The sequence below is a fragment of the Dermochelys coriacea genome, chromosome 1 (assembly GCF_009764565.3).
Source record: "Dermochelys coriacea isolate rDerCor1 chromosome 1, rDerCor1.pri.v4, whole genome shotgun sequence".
Taxonomy (NCBI): domain Eukaryota; kingdom Metazoa; phylum Chordata; order Testudines; family Dermochelyidae; genus Dermochelys; species Dermochelys coriacea.
The window spans coordinates 52737719-52758114 of record NC_050068.2 but is presented as its reverse complement, the minus strand read 5'-3'; the positions used below and the strand labels follow the sequence as shown (position 1 = coordinate 52758114).

General features: G+C 41.4%; 1 protein-coding gene across 1 annotated transcript in view; it reads left to right on the top strand.

Moving 5' to 3' along the window:
• The window catches only part of TRPC4 (transient receptor potential cation channel subfamily C member 4), a 197339-nt gene that overhangs the window by 45763 nt on the left and 131180 nt on the right, over positions 1 to 20396 (top strand). The window contains exon 2 of the mRNA XM_038387745.2: positions 15977 to 16381. Within this exon, the coding sequence (XP_038243673.1) occupies positions 16004 to 16381 (378 nt within the window). The 5' untranslated portion in view covers positions 15977 to 16003. The remainder of the gene's footprint in view (positions 1 to 15976; positions 16382 to 20396) is intronic.

Below are 20396 nucleotides of genomic sequence, written 5' to 3'. Positions count from 1 at the left end.
TTATGGCCCAATCCCGCCAATTGCTTAGCTCCTTCTAAGTCATGCTGAGCACACTCCACTCCTGTTGATTTCCCTGGAATGCTCAGCACCTTGTGAGATCAAGTCTTAGATACTTAATGAAGTCCAGCAGAATGACTATTTCTAAAGATGGGGAGAGGACTTTACAAGAATTTTCCCCCTCCATCCATTGAGATTTGTCTTAAGTTTTCGGAAACTCTTAAATTCTGCTTGCCATGTCATTGTGTGATAGCCCATGTTACTGCCCTGACCCAACCATGGTGTGTAAGTAGTCTCAAGAGGGGACTCAGTAAGCCTGATCCCACAATTCCTCTTCAGCATCCTCCTTGGTCCAGGTAGCCCATGTAGAGATATGAGGGGAGTGTTCTTACACCCCTGTCTGGACACATTGTCCACATCACAATCGAGCTGTAAGCTTCCAGTGTAGGAATAATGAGCTCAAAATCCATATTGTTTTTCAGATTTTAAACTACTTCTGAGTCTCAAAAGAAATTATCCTTACATTCACAATTCTAACCATCAGTGTTGATGGTGTTTTTGTTGTTTTGTTTTGTCTTTGGAGGCTCATGTACATTTTGATTCTTTTATTGATTTTCAACATATATACTCACCAAGATTGATAATACATCTGATACAGTACCTGTATCTTAAAGGCAAAAAAAGAGAGAGTATTTTTAGGTGTTATGAAACAAGAAAGATTGCTAACATTAAAGAGATAGGTGCATTACCCAGATTCAACTCCACTTGTAGCATTCAATTCAGTTGGCTGTAATGGCTCTTTTTGCATGTAAACTAGCAAGCATTCTTCACAAACAATAAATTGGTAGGTCAGTAGGTTGTAGGGCAACTCTGGTTAAGGTGAGTATTGCAGAGAAGATGTGCTAACTGTGTGGCTAGATAGAAAGAAAAGGATAGAAAGAGATACTAATATCAATCCATTTCCATCCTCTCCTTATTAATCCATTCAGTTGGATACCAGAACTAGAAAGGACTCAAAACCAGGTTTTGATTATTTTCCTTGTGGATTTCTTTCTGCTATTGCTGTTATTTTTGTATACATATGTGGCTTGGATACTTACTGCTGCTGGAGTCCAGTATCTCTGAATCCCTTGTGGGCTCATTTCTCCTTTTCCTTACCTCCGTCCTACACTCTGGCAAATTTTCCTGCCAGCTCATATACATTTCGGATTGAGCCCTTACCTCTTATTTTGTACTAAGTAGGACTCTGATGCCAAGATTGTCTATGCCAGATCTCTAAAGTTAAGTTCCAAAATCCAAATGTAAGCACTTAAATAGGTGTCCTACTTTCCAGAAATGATGAGCACCAGCAGCTCTCATTGACTTTGATGGAAGCAGGTGGGTGCTTGCTTTTGAAAATCAAGCCGTTTGCTTCATTGTCTAAGTATTTAAGAGCCTAACTTCAGGCAATCTATTTAAAAAACCTTGGTGTGAAGGTATATTTACATAACTGCATTTATTATTTATACCATTTAGAAACATCTTGAGGATTATAAGTATAAATGGTGTAGGTACTACATAGTATCGAAGGATACGTTTCCTTCATAAAATCTTTGAAGGTTCTATAGACAAACCAAACTATTCCCTTTCAGAATACTGTAACAATTTTACTTAATTTACAGTACAAAGTAATAAGCTGGTTTCAAAAAGTGAGCAACCAAATAATATGATTTTCAATGTTGAGATGCCTGAAAATCATGAGACAATGAAATTCCTTCTCAAAGGGGAAAGCAACACTACCAGCATATCTTTGTCTAGAGATAATTTGACATTTCTTTAGTCTTTTCTCCCCTGTGAATCACAGACTGCTGGAACTCAACCATTTCTGGGGTGACACACAGCAAAGGTTTATCAGCACTATAATACACACACTATATAGCACTTTAAAACAGTAAATAAAGAATAATAACTAATTGAAATAAAGGGGAATTCAGGTAGGCAGAATATAATCAGGCACCATCAGTGTGCTCAAGACTGTATAAAATACAGAAGAAGACATAGTCCTTCCCCCAATATGTGTCTATAATAATTAATGGTAACTTTTACATTTATATAGCATCTTTAATTCAAAAGAACCCAAAATACTTTATGTACTATATGCCCAACAGATGCAACTTCATCTACCACAAGAATAATTCCCAGGGGAATCCAAGTAGACAACATGTATTGGGTACAATGACTTTGTCCAGGATGCAAGGATGAATAGCTTCAGTCTTGCAAAATGTTTCATGTGATTTTGAATAACCACCAGTTATTTCATTTTTGGTTTAACATCTCGTCTGAAAGGTGACATCTCCAGAAAAAGATTATGCAGATACCATCTACATATCATGTTCATTTGTCTCATACATGTTGTATTGTAATGAAAGCATGTTGGAATTATGCATGTTGAAAGAATTCAGACACTTCCTAACATGCAGATGCTCTTGAGTGCTTAATATTTATATACCACTTACTCCATTCCAGGAGCACCACAGGGATTTTTTTTATTTAAATATATTTGCAATGTATAAACCATTGTAGGCCTTCTCTTTGAAAACCACTCCCTGTATGATCTGTGACTTCACGCAATGCTGCTTCTCTCAATGGGAGACATGCAGGAACACATCTGTGACCTTGATAGAAATAAAAAATTTAGAACAAAATTAAATGACTCAACTCAAACATTCACACATAGAAAAGTATTTGCTACTGTTTAATATTATAATTAATAATAAAAGTGTTTGCCACAGGTTAATATTCCACCTGTCCCAGTTGGGGGACTTAATGGAGGTTACATTTAGAACAAACAGAAAAAAATGTTGTTTGCAAAGTCCATGTGTGGCATTCACGGTTGTAAGAGGTCATGGAGTCAAAGATTAGGAGTACTTGTGGCACCTTAGAGACTAACAAATTTATTTGAGCATAAGCTTTCGTGAGCTACAGCTCACTTCATCGGATGCATTTGCATCAAAAATTGTAACTGGATTTTAAACTGAGCTGGAGAGCTGCTGGTATTGCTGTGCTTTCTAAGATAAAGCTGATCAAAACTCAAGCTTCAAGATGAAAGATGACTGCCACAAGGATCAAGGAAGGATTTTTTTCTCATATGTGCATCATTGTACAATTAGTTACATGCAGCATGAGATTGCTTTTGCCTTTCTTTGGATCATCAATTATTTGGCCTTGTATCAGAGAAAGTACTGCACTTCTATCTAATCCATGTACTGAGGTTTTTGTACAATGACATAATTTTCTGAAAGTTACGCTCTTCTGCAATCACAAGTGGTTGGGGTAGGTACGGGAATCACTGGTGAGATTATCTTGGCCTGTGTTACGTGGGAGTTTAGCTGAATTGTTCAGAATAGTCCCAATCTCTATGACTTTAGCTTGGCTTCTGAGTTTTATAGATGAAATCCTGCTACATGGAATTCCTGGTTCTTATGACCCCTCTTGTTGAGATTTTCTAAACCACTTTTTGGTTTCATCAACTGTTACCAGATTCTTAAATCAAGTGAGTATTCCCAATGTGTGAATACAGCTGTGGGTATGACTTCAATCCAGACTAATCCCTGGATGCACAAATTGGTTCAAACTCCATGGCTTGACACTGGTTGAACCAGTGCCTAGTCAAACCCCAGGTTTGGCGTACCACAAAGGTGGATACTGCCTATTTGTGTGTGCCTACTTAGTTCCCTCTCAAAGAGGAAGTATCATACTCCATAAATCAAATTCTACTCAGTCACACCAGGGAAAACCAGAAGTAACTCCTTCGAAGCCTATGGAGTGTAAAAGTGTGAATCAAGCTTCTGACCAACCAGAATTCATGGTATCATATATGGTCTAAATATTATAAATGTTCCTGTATTAGTTAATTCCCTTTTCTGTCCTGAGGCAAATGGGTAGTTTTATATTTAAATAACAAGAAACATATTGGAGCAGAATTATGTGTCATAGAATAGGAGAGGAATAGCTTATATGGGAATACAGACCCTATATAAAATTTAAAATGTCATGTTACAAGTAGGTTTCATCTCAGTGAGCTTTAAAATGACTTTCAATGACTGAGATGAAGAAGATAAGCTGTTTGATTTATAGCCCAGTTCCAAAATAGAAAATTGATTGTAAATGCCTTGTCTCTAAGAAGGAGCTGGAGGTGATGAGACTTAAAATGAGTTTGAATTTATTTTTAATTTTACTAAAGGATGAATTTTGAGTGACCGGGTTTGGTTGCTAGTTTTGTCGTCCCTCCTCCCCCACCCCCACATTAGCTATTTTACAAGATTTTTACATTGAACTTTCCATAAACTTGTGGTGGCATAATGTCTTTTTAAAGACCTTTTCATGTATCTGGATTTTTGATATTTTGGGTGTTGTCACAGAGTTACCAGCTCTGGGGTATGTAAAACACCAAATATTTTTAAAATCACTGATTTAAGTGAGACTTACTAAGGGTGACTTAATTCAAACCTGACTGGACCAGGGTGCATGGCTTCAAGATAGTGCTGTGCTTGATTTGCCCAAAGACCTTGGAGGGAGGTGTTGTAACGCAGATGGATTAAGCCAAGTTTGCAAACCATAAGAATCCAGGGTAAGGTTGAGAAGCCTTACTTTCCAGGTCAACAAGCCACCTGAGGGAAGACTGACATTCCAGAACCCCCAGAACCGATCACCTCAGGAAGAGGAAGTCATGACACCAACAAACACACCACTCCACTTTCCCCATATCCATAGAGCCGGTTATCTCATCATAGAAGGCAATCAGGAGGCTAATAGAAGAAAGATCAAATATTGAGTCTAGTTTTTTTTACTTAATCTCAGTTTGATTTTGGTCTGATAGTTGTAACGCTTTGTTAGTTTAGTTTAATATTTTTAATAGAACCTTTGCTTCAATGATATATTGTCTTGATTTTATTTTTGTTTTAATAAAATGTAGAAGAGATTCTGAGTCACATTTCTTTCAATATTCAACCTGGGTCCAGTATCTGTGAGGACCTGGGAGAATATTAGCCAATCAACTTAAAAGCCTGCCCAGCTCCCCCTCATTAATCCTTGGTTCTCAAATTTTACGCTGTTTTGTCTTTCTTTAACAAAATCAGTCTCCTCTAGGGACCCCCTCAAAATCCACATAAGATTCCGAGTGCAGCAGGCTGCATTAGGATGTTTATACTAGTGAGTATATTTATACACAGACATGTTCACTGCTGGCTCCATATCAGCTCTACATCAGTAGAGGGTGCTTGTGGACAGTTTAAGTTTAATCTTGGGCGGGGGGGGGGCTTAATTTATGTGTCTGACATGGGCCACATTTGAAAGTTTTTATTAGCCAGAAGAGCTTATAATGGTTAGGCAGTATGCCAGTCACACCCCTTTTTTGACCAAATCACACCTTCCCCTTAGAGCTTCACTATCTGAAGCACAGAAAACATGTGAATCTGCACATAAACATCCTAGAGTGTCGAAGAATCACTGCAGCACACCTCTCTCAGGTCTCTCTTCAGAAGGAAGCCTATATGGAATGAATACTTCAAGATTTCACCATTAGAGCACCATCTCTGTGCTATTGTTGGAACTGTTACATAAAGAAACTCTGGTTAGTGCAGCGAACCTTGAAAGCTTTGCTTTGTAAAAGATGAAGTTGGAGAGAGCCCCTCTGATTTAAACTGGAGGATAACACTGGCGAAGGAGATAGTGAAGTCAACTAAATTGGATGGAGTATTCTCTCCTTTAAAGCATTCTCTGGGTAATCTTCTGCTCTCTCTTTCCCCCCCCCCACCCAAATTGACTGCCTCCAATCAATGGTAGGTGCCAGGCTGACAGCCTTGCAGACTGGAGTCCTCTGTGAATTCACAGAAAAAGTCCAATTCAGACAGTTGCAAGAAAGTTTATCTTAGGTTGCTCCGCCAATATGCCTTAACCCTGATCCAGAAAGATCCACCAGTAAGGATGAGCAAGTGGTGAAGGTTCCATGTTCATTCCCTCTCTTTCCTGAGAAGGCCAGCATGAGTGCAGTTAGAGCTAGCTGCAATAGTCAATTTTTTAATGAAGGCAGCTGTCCAGTAATAATAGAACTGAGACCAGCTCACGAAAGCTTATGCTCAAATAAATTTGTTAGTCTGTAAGGTGCCACAAGTACTCCTTTTCTTTTTGCAAATACAGACTAACACGGCTGCTACTCTGAAACCTGTATATACCACTAAGCAGCTATCATCAAATAACTCTGAGCTGAACCTTGCTCGCTCTACTCACAAGTAGCCACACTGATCTAATTGGGGATAGCTGTGTGAGTGATGCAAGCAGGATTTGATCCTGTGTTGCTGCCAACTTGGGCTTTATTTGAAGAAGTGTTAAACAAGCCAGTTCTTGAGATTCTGTAAACTCATATAGCTTTGTTGACTTCAGAGCTATGCTGATCTACACCAGCTGAGGTAATTCCACTCTAATGTCTCCATATCACTTAAGTCACCAACTGATTCATACTTCACACTTGGGAAAGCAAACCCTGTATATAGTACTTAATGATATAATTCTCATAAGCCCCTTAAACTTGGTCATTAGACATTTTTCCCTCTTGAGAGAGGATCCCTGAGAGCTTGTCTCCACATGCGGCAATCAATGCAGGTCTAGTGAAGACCCACTAAATCGACCGCCGATTGCTCTCCCATCAACTCCGATATTCCATCGGAACGAGAAGCATAAGGTAGGTCAATGGGAGAGTTTCTCCCATCGACCCAGCACGCTGTAGACATTGCAATAAGTCGACCTAAGGTACATTGACTCCCACTAAATTATTCATGTAGCTGGAGTTTCGTAACTTAGGTCAACTTAACCCTGTAGTGTAGACCTGCCCGTAGTCTGTATTCTTTTTGACCAACATCTCGAGTGACACTGGCTCTGGAGGTGAAGTGTTTCATGTCTTCTATGATAGCCTGCAACAAATTTCTAAACAACCACCTAAAACCAATGGGTTGTAGCAAAACATTTATTAAGAAAATAATTTATTCAAACCAAAGTAATGCAAGTATATCCAGTCTTAAATTTGACAAGAGCTAATCTAGAAAGGTACAATCTATGTAATCATGTTCAAAGTTTATGTCTTAGTTTCATTGTTTCTGTTCTCCAGACTGCTAGTTTGTTTGTCTCTTACTCGATGTCAGTGAGAGGCAAACCCACAGCCAAACCAGGGCTGCTTGCTCAGCTGCCCCTCCAACAGACTCCTTCATGGAGCCATGACCACAGGCATGTACATGGTGCAGTTCACCACTTCCCCGACACTTGCCCCTTCTGTGGCATGAGGGAGATCCTGGCACACAATTGCATTGAGTGCACCAGGTTGCTGCCACTTTTCCAGCTTCTCCAGAACTGTATCCTCAGGTTCTGGCTGCACTTTTCCCTGCACCTCCTGATATTTGCACACTGCATCCATGGCCCCATGAAGGCGTGAGACCTCCTCATCAATCTCCTCCTGGCGTTGGCTAAGGTGGCCATCCACCACATCAGAAGGAGGAAGCTGTGACTTTGGGGCCTATTTCCACTCCTCCCTTAGGTCATGTATCCAGGCGGAGTTCCTCTGGACTGTAGCCACTGGATTCCTCGATGTCTTTGAGGAGCAGTGGGTGCTGTCCAGTGTTCTCTGCTCCGTGTCCTCCTCTGGCTCTCTGCTTTTGATCCTGTGACCCTCACTCCCACCCCTGTTCTTCATTTGTTGTCCCCTAAATTCACTTGAGACCTGGGTCAGGTAACTCCTCCCCTTAGGTTGAGAGGCAGGGCCTTTAGATGTGGGCAGATTTACACATCCCCATCCCCAGAGCCTCAGGTAGGTGCCCCTGCAACAGACTTCTTCATGGAGCTGTGAGTATGGGTGTGTACCTGGAGTGGTTCACCAACTCTCCTGACACCTGCTCTTTCTGTGGCAAGAGGGAGACCCTAGCACACTTTTATATTGAGTGCACCACTTTGCAGTTCCTCTCTTGGCTCCTCCAGAACCTCCTCCTCCAGTTCTTGTTGCACTTTCCCCCACACCTCCTGATTTACACACACTAGCTGTATCCCCACAAAGTCAAGAGACCTCTTCATCAACCTCCTCCTGGTGCTGGCCAAGGTGACCTTCCACCATGTCAGCAGGAGGAAGCTGGATGGCAAGGTGCTTTGGGTCTGTGGGGCCTATTTCCAATCCCTCCTGAAGTCATGTCTCCATGCAGAGTTCCTCTAGGCCATGTCCACTGGCTCCCTGGACACCTTTGAGGAGCAGTGGGCACTGTCAGGTGTTCTTTGCTGAGTGTCACCCTCTGGATCCCTGCTTTTATACCTGTCACCCTCACTCCCATCCCTGTTTTTGCATTTGTTGTCCCCTGAACTCATTTGATGCCTGGGTCCAGTGACTCTTCCCCTTAGGCTGAGTGGTGCAGCCTTTAGATGTGGGCAGATTTATGCCCTTCCATTCCCAGTGCTTCAATAAGCACCCCCCCAAAACAGCTTCAGTGAGTCATCCCTCAGGCAGGCGGCAACATTTCAACAGGACTAACATACCTTACCCACAGAGCCTGCAGTGACTCAGCCTTTAGGCATGTGGCAGCAGCCTACCTCTGAGCAGAGCCTGGGCACATGACCCCCAGGCTCAGGTAGTTTCCCAGACTCAGCAGAGCTGCAGATCAGTCTGTGCAACAGCACTACTCAGTCAGGAGCCCTCCTGCTGCACTGTAGTGTAACAGACTCTCTCGATTTCCAGCCTGCTCTTAATGCAGTTCTTGTTCCTGTCCCAGTCTTGCCTAAGTCCTATTCCAGTCTTGTCCTTCCCTATTGAAACCTTGCTCCAGCCTGGCCACTGACCTGCTCTAGCCTTCTCTCTGCCTTCTGAGCCCTCGGACTCTGACCACCCAGCTTCGACCTTACGCCTGTATCTAGACTCCAGCTACGCTACTGATTTGCCTTGTCCACAAACTCTGACCACCCAGCTTTGACCTCTTGCCTGCACCTGAACTCTGGCTATGGTACTGGTTTTGGTTTGTTTATGGACTCTTCTCTTGATTCTGACCTCAGATCTCAGTTCCAGCACTACCCTTGGCCCAATCCCAATCCTAAATCTGGCTTCAACCTCCATTCCAACCACGAGGACTGAGTATTGGGAGACAACACCTGGCAGCCAGTAGGGCAGTCAATGAGAATTCTAGCCCTCAAGTCCAGTATCTCTTGAATCCATCTAGGGGTACGCTAGTTGACTTTGTGACCTGGTGTGATCTTGTTCAGAGAGTTGATCTCAGAGGGAGACATGACAATCTATCTCCATCCTCCATTGTTCCTTGCATACTCCTTAGAATCAATGGGGTTTGTTGTCATTTGGGGTTCCTGGCTTCTTGTAACCTTTAGAGCAAGTAAGAACTACCAACTTAAAGGGCAACCCCCAAAATTCAGTTTCTCTTGCCACATAAATGGCTTTTTGTTTCTCAGATGAAATTAGTTCCATTCCCCCAGTCCTTGGCCCTAATAGTGGTCTTGTATCAAATAGGACTTCTTGTCAGATTAAATTATATTACAGATATAGATTTTAAAAGATCTCACTCTTCCATCAATCCCTGCCATGAATAATACACATAAAATATGACAGGTTTCAGAGTAGCAGCTGTGTTAGTCTGTATTCGCAAAAAGAAAAGGAGTACTTGTGGCACCTTAGAGACTAACAAATTTATGCATCCGATGAAGTGAGCTGTAGCTCACGAAAGCTTATGCTCTAATAAATTTGTTAGTCTCTAAGGTGCCACAAGTACTCCCTTTCTTTTTACACATAAAATATGTTACATTGATCACAGAGAAATGTGTTCTGCACTTGTCCTAAATGTGCAGGTTTCCTGAGTATACTGTTCCACATTCACTACCTGTGAGGTCCTCGCCCTACTCACACAACTAGTCCTAAAAGCAAACCTACAAACAAAATCCAAAGTGCTCCTTAGACATTGTGGTAGCACTTGCTACCCTCTCACTGCTAATCCCACAAAAGGGTAAAATGTACATGCAAACCTACATGAGTTAAAGCTGCTGGAGTTAAAGTAACTTTCTTCCCTCAAGAAGAACAATGGCTCAATGGTGAACTCAAAAGTCACTCCTGTGTATTTTTCAGAGCACCCTACCATCCTCCCAGGGGCCTGACCTCCATCCAGTTGTACAGCACCTGAAGGAGACATGCTGTCATTCGCCATCTTCCCCAGACCTATGCCCCCAAAAATAGAAGGCACAAGGGGGCGGGGAGAGTTAGTGTCGGTTCCACCAAAAGTAACTCCAATTTACCAAATAATTCTTTCTCATTCTAAGGGGAGCATGACCTGGAAGCCAGCCACCTTCTGCCCTCCCCAAAAGGGTAGAGATCCAATTTCATGCAGTTAGTATGGAGGGACCCTTGTGCTGTCTAAGGCCAGGGAGAAGTATGCAGTGGAAAAATATAGTATGTGATTGTTTAATTAAAGACTATATCATAATCCGCATGTGCGGGGGGGGGGGTGCTGAATTAAAGCTGCACATGCAGCCAAGACTGAATAGAAGTACTGAGGACTTCAAGACTGGTCCATTGGTGAGGGAATCATAAATATGAAGCAGTGCCTCCTAAGCTTAGACAATTCATTTTGTATGGGGTCCAGAGTATGAGCCAGAGGTCTACACTACATTAGCTTTAATTTAGCACTTTGCACTAGTTTTCCAACTTTCATCCACTTAGGTTCAGAATAAGCTGTATCTAAATCTTCCCATTTTAACAGTAATTTTAGTGGTTTATTTTATTAATCAGACAGCAATATAATTTGGAAGTTTGTCTTTTTAACGTATCTTAAATTGCATAGTGCACACTTTATATAGTATGTATTGTAAGCCGGTCAAATTTAATCACAGAATTATACATGATTTATATATAAAATGAAACTATTTACTAATTGTTTGTTCAACCATCTCTAGAGCTATTTCCATCATAAAAATCACTATTTGCAAATATTTGTAGAAAGATAGAAACATTTGTAAGCTAAATGATTGGACTGAATAATTTGACCAGCTGTGCTCATGATCATTTTTCTGAATATGGAAACCAGGGCTAATTGTGTTTTGCAAGTAATTCTGTATTGAAGATCTGTGCAAAATGCAGATTTTTCAAAACATAATATTCCCAGTGATCTAAAAGTAATCATCCCTAGATAATTCTGAAATGTGTAAAGTCTCCATTACTGAGTGAGGTTTGTGTTTCTGAATATGTCAGTTAAGTCTTTTGTTTTATATTAAAACACAGATTGCTTTGTGCAGTCTTGCAAAATAAATGTAGGTACGTTCAGAGGAGTCATTTGTGAAAGATACAATAAACTGAAGGAAATCATGCAAATTTGAGCCTACAGATTGAGAGTCAGAGCTGATCAATGTTGTTCTATTAATTTTTAAAGTAACATTATTTTTCACTGTTTATTTCATTGTAGGTAGGTTAGCAGGAGCCCTGAACTCATTGCATGTTGAATTCTAGCTGATTGATTTTTCCTAAGTACAACACAGGGGTAGGCGACACTGACATCCAGTGAGCCAGTTCAACGTTAAGACTATTTTGCTCATTTATAGCTCCAGTCGATGATCTTGCTCATTTAGGTTTGATCCTGCCAGGTAATGAGCATTTTCTGGAAGGTGCAAGGTGCCCTCTGCTCATCTCAGTTCATAGGGAGCAGTGGGTACTGACCATTTTGCCCAAGAAGCAGAGCACCTGCCGGGATCAGTCCCTTTATTTGCAAGATCTCCTTTCTCAGTCTCTGGTTTGCTTCATCAAGTTATATCTTAGATTCATAGGGCCAAATGCTGCCCTCTACTACACCAAGTGAAATCCCATGGACTTTAATGCTTGTGTGCAACTCAGGACAGAAATGTGGCACAAAAGATGCATATTACCTTCTGGGTATGATGAGCATCTTATGGTTCCTAATGTTCCAATTTTTAGAGCACCTAATTTGTCTCTTCAGTATCCTTCCTCTGGAATGCTCTGTGGTGCTGTAGCAGATCTGTAGAGTCTGTGGCAGATTAAATCAGTTGTAGATCCACATTTGCTTAGCTCTGCCTTCTCTGTACTTTAAGCAGTGGGTTTTTGGCTTGTCTCTTGATTTTTAAATTAAGGGATGGTGTTTCTTCTCTGTTGCAATGATTCTGCAAAGGTTGCACAGTCCTTATGACCAGCACACAGATCTTCAAGAACCATCACTTTACAAATCAGTGTTCTCATTTCCTCTCAGTCCCCATCCCAGTGGATTGGTGGACTGGATCTCTGGTTTCTTTCATGATGGGAACAAATCCAGCCCACAGCTGAAGAATTCAGAGGAAAACCTCTGGAGTTCCTGTCCTTGTTTGCTATTTCTGCATGAGGGCACATCTAGCTCTGAGTAAAGATACCAACATGTGCCACTGTCAATCTATATTTCAAGATGCTTGACGATGCACTTCTACTTATCTGTAGAGAGGGCCAAGCACGAAACTGGTAGTTTGATACATCTGTAAACACAGGTTTCAGAGTAGCAGCCATGTTAGTCTGTATTCGCAAAAAGAAAAGGAGTACTTGTGGCACCTTAGAGACTAACAAATTTATTAGAGCATAAGCTTTCGTGAGCTACAGCTCACTTCATCGGATGCATTATGCATCCGATGAAGTGAGCTGTAGCTCACGAAAGCTTATGCTCTAATAAATTTGTTAGTCTCTAAGGTGCCACAAGTACTCCTTTTCTTATCTGTAAACACAATGTCCATTATTATGACTCATGAATATATTGTTAATCATTCAGGGGGACACTACACCAGTAATCAAGCTCTATGAATTAATTATGTTTTTTAAACATTTTAGTTCAGATGAGCTCCTCATATCATGAGGCTGATCTGTTTATTTGCTGAAAATAGAAAGAGAAAAACAATAAAAATAATCAACAATTATCAAAAGAAGGAAAAGTGTTATTTAGGAAAATGTGTTTGTTAAACGCATGTCAGCAGCAAGAGGGGAAAAAGGTTACAATTTGTTTTTGTTCTTCCTTGTTATTCCCTGGTCCAAGAATGAAGATGTTAGTATCACATATTCTCTAGAGATTTTTGAAAGCCTGAGGCCACCTTAATGCATATCTAAGAGTTAAGAAAGACTAATACCATAAAAAAATGAAAAGTTCATCATAATGTTGTCAAAACTTTTCTTCCTATAAACCACTCTGCTCATATTATGCCATAAGCATTTCCATCTTCTCTGATCTCATGGGGTCAAATTAATCTCTGACTTTCTTTCAAATAAATGGAGTTGCAATAGAAATGAATATACCCCATTTATTTTGTACCATGCCCAGGAGAGAAAGGGAGAGAAATAACAGTTTCTTTTAAATCAAACATAAATAATTCAAATTAACAGGTGGGCAACTCATCCCTGATAAAAGAAAATTCTTTTTCACACAGCTAGTAATTAAACTGTGGAACTCAGAGCCCAAGGAAATCTTTGAAGCCAATAACTTAAGATTCACAAAGGACTGGAGATTTATAAGGATATCAGGAACATCCAGAGTTCTTGGCATGCAACTTCAGGGCATTTCTCTGTCTGTTTGTATGTAGCACAATACTTTTTGAATACCAAACCCAATCAATCCCAGAATTTCCAGGAATATTCTAGTCATCTGTGTGCAGAACCCCACTGGTTTCAGTGAAAATCAGAGCACCAGAAAAGCCTGATTCTGAGGAAGTCAGGACACAGATTGCTTGATGCTGCAGGGGGAGGAAACTCTCCCCTTCTTCCTCCCCCCCCCCCCCCCGTAGCTACCTACACATATTAGATGCAGCAGGTGATCTACTATGTAGGGAGGTTGTCTGTGGGCTGCAGTCTAAGAGAAGTAAGGGAGCCTTAGAGGGAGGGTTTTTAGGGGGAGATGCAAGGACCTAATGGGGGGGAGAAGAATGGCAAGAGAAAAAGTGAGGACTTGGAGAGGGAAGAGAGTGTGTGGCTGGAAGGCAGCAAGGACCAGAAGAATGGGGCAGTGGTGGTAGGGGAAGCAGGGATCCATGGGGGAAGGGGGACAGAGGCAATGGAGCCGGGTAAGGAAGCAGGAAACCAGAGGGGAGTGGGGGAAAGGTAGTGATTGGGGAAGCAGGGATCTGGTGGGGCAAACTGGAGTTGGGGATGGGAGGGAAAGCAGGGGCCTGGGGTGGGGGAGTGATGGAAGGTGGAAGAAGCTAGGATCTAGGGTGAGGAAGCAGAGACTTTTGCGGGGGGAAGTGTGGAGGTGGGAGAGCTGTGTGGAGGTAGAGGGGGGGAAGTGGGGAGGAGGGTGTGTGGGGGTTGAAAGCAGGGACCTGGGAGGAATGTAGATGGGGAGGGGGAAACAGGGATAGCGTGAGAAATAGAAGGTGGAGGGGAACGGGGACATAACAAAGCCTAGGTTTATCAGATCAACTGCCCCAAGTATTAACTCTGGAAGGAGAAGAGCCATGTGGGGGGAGGGAGGAATAAATTCCAGCCTGGGGGTTGGAGGGTTCTGTGCTGTAGGGGTGTGGAACTCAGGTGGGAAGGGGATGGTGAGCAGGTTGATGAGTCACTTAAAGGGAAACATTTAGAAAAGAAGGTACACAGAACAAGGACATATGCAGCTTGGTTACTGACTTTCCTCATACCACTTACTTAGGATTATGTAAAATTAGTTGTAATTTGTTAACTAGGGTTTGATACAAGGGTTGCCAGTTTTGGTTGGGCATATTCCTGGAGGTTTCATCACATAACATACTCTTTAATTAAAGATTCATCTTTAATTCCTGGAGGCTCCAGGACAATCCTGGAGGGTTGGCAACCCTTTTTGATATGCAGGTGTTTTACTGGGTTTTCCCCCTCCTTCAGAGGATTTTCTCAGTGTCTCTGTCAAATACTCAAGATTCCCTACATTATCCTCTTGTTTTGTATGACTCACCATTCTCAAGGCCCTTAGAAATAATTCCTCCTTCTTCCTGAGCAAGACTGGAGCCCATCAATGCCACTCCTAAATTGGATGGCGGGGTTATAAAATAAGGGGCTCACTACCGCTCAGAGGCTAAGTGTTATGTGAGCTACGCAAATTCTCACAGAGAAAGACAGAGAGAGAAAGAACTTAGGTCACCCGACATCCAGTCTCTCTAACCACTGGGGAAAGCTGCCTCTCTACTTGAACTGCAAGGGGGTATTTTATTGATCATGTAACCTAACAGTTTAGATCCCATCATGTTACTACTTTCTTTTAGACCACAGAGGTAACCAGCTAATTGTTGCCCTGAGAGAAGGAACAGACATTGCCATGGTCTCCCATGGGCAAAGAATACAACAACAGAAGCAATACATGCTTGGTGATGTTTAAAGATATTAGAATTGCGACTGGATATTTGTTTTAGTTTAGAATGTGCTAAGGATTAGACCAAACTCTTGGCCATTATCTATGAATTCTGGGGATTTTTACATATTAAGCATATCATTGGCAATGTATAAATGTTATTTTACCTTTTTAATTTCTAACTCTAGCTTACAAATCAGATTCAGGATACTTGCTAGAATATATTAGTTTCATAGTAATAAGGCTGAATCAGATACAAATACTCCAGACTTTAGAAAGTTCACATCTGGATTTGAACTGTGCAAATTAGGTCCATTTTAGGCTTGACAGAATGTGCCAGGAAGAAGCAAAATCTAGTTGATATGGCTCCAGACTCAACGAGGGGAGACCTGAGTGCTTGGCTTGATCACTGTGACCTTGGCCAAAGCACTTCATCTCTTTTATTCTCTGTTTCCTCTTTTGGCCTTTGTCTGTGTTGTCTGTTTATACCACAGGTTTTTCTGGGCAGAGACCATCTCTTATTATGTGTTTGTACAGCACCTCTAAATGCTACTATAATTCATATATAATAATAGTAATCATAAGCTGAACTGTATTCCAGGAATGTATAATTGATGCACACTTTCTTTTTTAAATTGCAGAGACAAAGTATTAGTATGGCATAAAATATGGCCCAGTTCTATTACAAAAGAAGCATCAACGCCCCGTACAGAGACCGCATCCCTCTTCGTATAGTGCGAGCAGAGTCCGAACTCTCCCCTGCCGAGAAAGCCTACTTGAATGCTGTGGAGAAAGGAGATTATGCCAGTGTGAAGAAAGCTCTGGAGGAAGCCAAAATTTATTTCAAGATCAATATTAATTGCATTGATCCTCTTGGAAGAACAGCTCTCCTTATTGCAATTGAAAATGAGAACCTGGAGCTCATTGAGTTGCTCTTAAGCTTTAATGTGTATCTCGGAGATGCTCTGCTGCATGCCATACGAAAGGAGGTAGTTGGAGCTGTGGAACTTTTATTAAATCACAAAAAACCAAGTGGGGAGAAACAGGTATGTGCAAAATTCACTCTTGCTCTTGGTTTGCAAGCCAGTTTCTGTTGGAATATGCCAGGAATTGTCAAAAGGAAGCCAAGAGTTTAAAAAAATGACTATTTCAAATTCAACATGTAGTGTTTTCAGTATGATCTGTATCGTTTTCATTTTGGATTCAGTGTCTCTGTTCTTAGCATTGGGTATTCTGTTCAATAAGATAATATAATTCATGCTAATACATGGGGGATAAAAATAAGTGCTTTTCTGGGATAGGTGAACGGCTTTGTTGAAACTGGGTGTTTCCTTTCAACATTAATTCTATTTCAGATAATTCTGCCATTTCATTGGTGAAATGATTCCTGGACGTATTAGGGCAAAATCCTGCTTCATGCAGAATTGCAACCTAATAGAAAGAGAATACTAGGGGTGAAATCCTGGTCCCATTGAAGTCAATGGCAACATTCTCATTGACTTTAATGGAGTCAGGATTTCACCCTTGATGTGAAGACCATCAACCACTTCAGTGACTGTGAGGCCTGGTCAATGTGACCCCTGGTCTTCATGGTCAGAACCTCAGCCTTGTCTGCATGCATAGCAATAGGCCCTCAACCCGCTCTCATAGGAGTGAAGGCAAACCTGTTCTTTCTCCCCATCATTCCTCTAAGGATGCATCATTATATAGAAAATCTTTTTTAGAATAAATTGAAAGAGGCTTTAAGGTGTGTCCCTCTATACCTCCCCGTGACTGCACTAAGTCATCCTCCTTTAGGTGGCCAACATCCTCCATGCCAGACCCATTGTAAGGCCCTATTGAGGCAGGGTAGGATGTAAATTGTAATTTGTCAGATTCTTAGGGATCCTCTGGGATGAAAACCACTCTATAAATAGATGTAAGATTCTATTCTATTCTATTATCTATTCCAATTTTCATATATACTAGGTGCTATATTAGTGCATAGTGAATTGAAATGATTGGAGCCCTTTCATAGGCAATGCTTACAATATCATGTAATTACAGTATCTGGTACTTGCTATGGATATAATTGCAGATGATAAGTAAAAAGTATAATTTTTTTGTCAATAAAATAATAGGAATTCAATGTTATTTTTGGTGAAAGAATACAATATGCTAGCTCCTTACCCAACTGTGTATGTCTGCTTTCTTTGCTCCCTAGTAAAAGTATAATATCTTTATCTTTATCTTTAAATGGCTTTATCTCAGCATAAATGGATGGAAATTAGATTCATTTTATGCTTGCTTTATTTCCGTTATTTCTCACCCGATTGCATAGCTCACGGGGTATGAGAAGACAATTCAAAGGAGAAGAATGGGTCTTGTGGTTAAGGTACTGGACTAGGACTCAGCAAGATTGGGTTCAACTCTCCATGAACTCACGTAAACTTTGAAGGCCTTAATTCCTCATCTGTGAAATAGGAGCATGTGATAGGCTCTCAGAGGGCCAGGTTGCCTAGCAGTTAGCATACCAGACTCTTGTGCTCCTGTCAGAAGTGATAGAGATGCCTGATCCTAAGTCACAAATGTTTGGAGCCTCTACCTACATCTGGGCCTTTTCTCTTAAGTGGGGCATGGTATGGGGGACCCTGGCTTTTCCTTTCCATTAGGTCCGATCCAGGATAGTTCCCTCTGGGAAGTAACACTGGGAGAGTCATCCCTGCAGAGAGTCAAAGCCTGCCAGCCTGGGCTACTGCCTACCTATGTGCTCCTGCGGTATGGCCCCTAAAGTCCAGTCAATCAGTTAACAGAAAGTCTAAATAAGCAGGGCCTTGCAGGTTTCAAAGGGGGGCAGGATGGATGGAGAAGGCACGGCCTGAGACTTTACCTGCTTTGTGGTCCCCTCACAGGCTATGCCTTCAGGTTGACTTCCCAGAGAAGGATTCATCTCTCTTACAGCCTGTCCACTACCCTTTGCCTGGGGTTCTGAGTTTCTTTTAACCCTCTTTTCCAATTGGAAAGGGCTTGCCAGGCCCAGAGGGCTCAGTATTGCCTTTTAATACCTGGGCCCAGTATTGCCTTTTAATAACGATATATGCTATAGGTTGGTAATCATGTGGCCTGATGCCAGGAATTCACGATATAGCAGGATGAAGTTAGGATTTCCCTTTGTGCATGTGTTATGTTTTCTATTCTCATGCATTATTTGTATTATGACAATGCATAGGAGCCCCAGCCCTCGGCCAGGACTACACTGTGTTAGGTGCTGTAAAAACACAGAACGAAAAGATGGTTCCCGCCCCAGAAGGTTTACAGTCTAGCAATAAGACAAGAAACAACAAATGGATATAGACAGGTGGGGGAGTACAATGAGACATAGTTGGTCAGCATGATAGGTAGTGGTCTGTGCACAGTAACATGTGGATGGGAAGCCATAGATAAGGTTGTAAGTTCATAACCTATCCTGAGAGAGTTTTTGAACTTCCACTGCCTTTGGCAAAACAATCCTCCTGTCAGTTTGAAACTTTTTGTACCTCATCTTAGAGGAGAACTCAGACTTGTATTCCACAACCCACAACAACACATTCACTCATGCAAACAGCACACCCCAGCTTACACGATAGAAACCCTGTGGGCGGGCTATGCAAACACTGCAAAATCTATGAATAAGTTTGCATACTTTGAAATAGTTATTAAATGTTTTACAGACACAAAAGGTGCAGATCTTCCCCAAAATATGAGGTATTTATAAACATTGCAAGGCATTTTATCAGAGATTGTGGCCTGTATTTCTAACTATGTGCCTCCATTGTGGGCATGCAAGATTCCTCCTGCACAAACATGAACCTCCACATTGCAAATGCAAACATTGGCATGTGAATATGGATTTTCAGAAACCCTCCTACAAGATCCCTCACCAAAGGCTCTTAAGCAAAGTAAGCTGTCATGGGATAAGAGGGAAAGTCCTCTCATGGATCAGTAACTGGTTAAAAGACAGAAAACAAAAGGTAGGAATAAATGGTTAGTTTTCAGAATGGAGAGATGTAAATAGCGGGGTCCCGCAGAGATCTGTACTGGGACAAGTGCTGTTCAACATATTCATAAATGGTCCAGAAAGAGGGATAAACAGTGAAATGGCAAAATGTGGAGATGATACAAAATTACTGAAGATAATTAAGTCGAAAGCAGACTGTGAAGAGTTACAAAGGGGTCTCACAAAACTGGAGGACTGGGCAACAGAATGGCAGATGAAATTCAATGTTGATAAATGAAAAGTAATGCAAATTGGAAAACATAGTCCCACCTATACATACAAAATGGTGAAATCTAAATCAGCTGTTATCACTCAAGAAAGAAATCTTGGGCTCATTGTGCATAGTTCTCTGAAAACATCCACTCAATATGCAGGGACAGTCAAAAAACAAACAAACAAACAAAAATCTAATGGAATGTTAGGAATCATTAGGAAAGGAATAGATAATAAGACAGAAAATATCATTATGCTACTATACTAATTCATGGTACAACCATACCTTGAACTCTGCCTGCAGTTCTGGTCACCCCATCTCAAAAAATATATTAGAATTGGAAAGGGTACAGCAAAGGGCAACAAAAATGATTAAGGATGTAGAACCTCTTCTGTAGGAAGAGAGATTAAAAGACAGGGACTTTTCAGCTTGGAAAAGAGACAACTAAGAGGGGATATGATAGAGGGCCATAAAACTGTGAATGGTGTGGAGAAAGTGAATAATACAAAAACCAGGGCTCACTGAATGAAATTAATAGGCAGGAGGTTTAAAACAAACAAAAGGAAGTATTTCTTCACACAATGCACAGTCAACCTGTGGAACTCATTGCCTGCAGATGTTGTGAAGGCCAAAACTAGAACAGGGTTCAAAAAAGAACTAATAAGTTCATGGAGTATAGGTCCATCAGTAACGATTAGTGGATGACGGGGATGGATCACTTGATGATTACCGGTTCTGTTTGTTTCCTCTGAAGCACCTGGTATTGGCCACTGTTGGAAGACAGGATACTTGGCTAGATGGACCATTGGTCTGACCCAGTATGGCTGTTCTT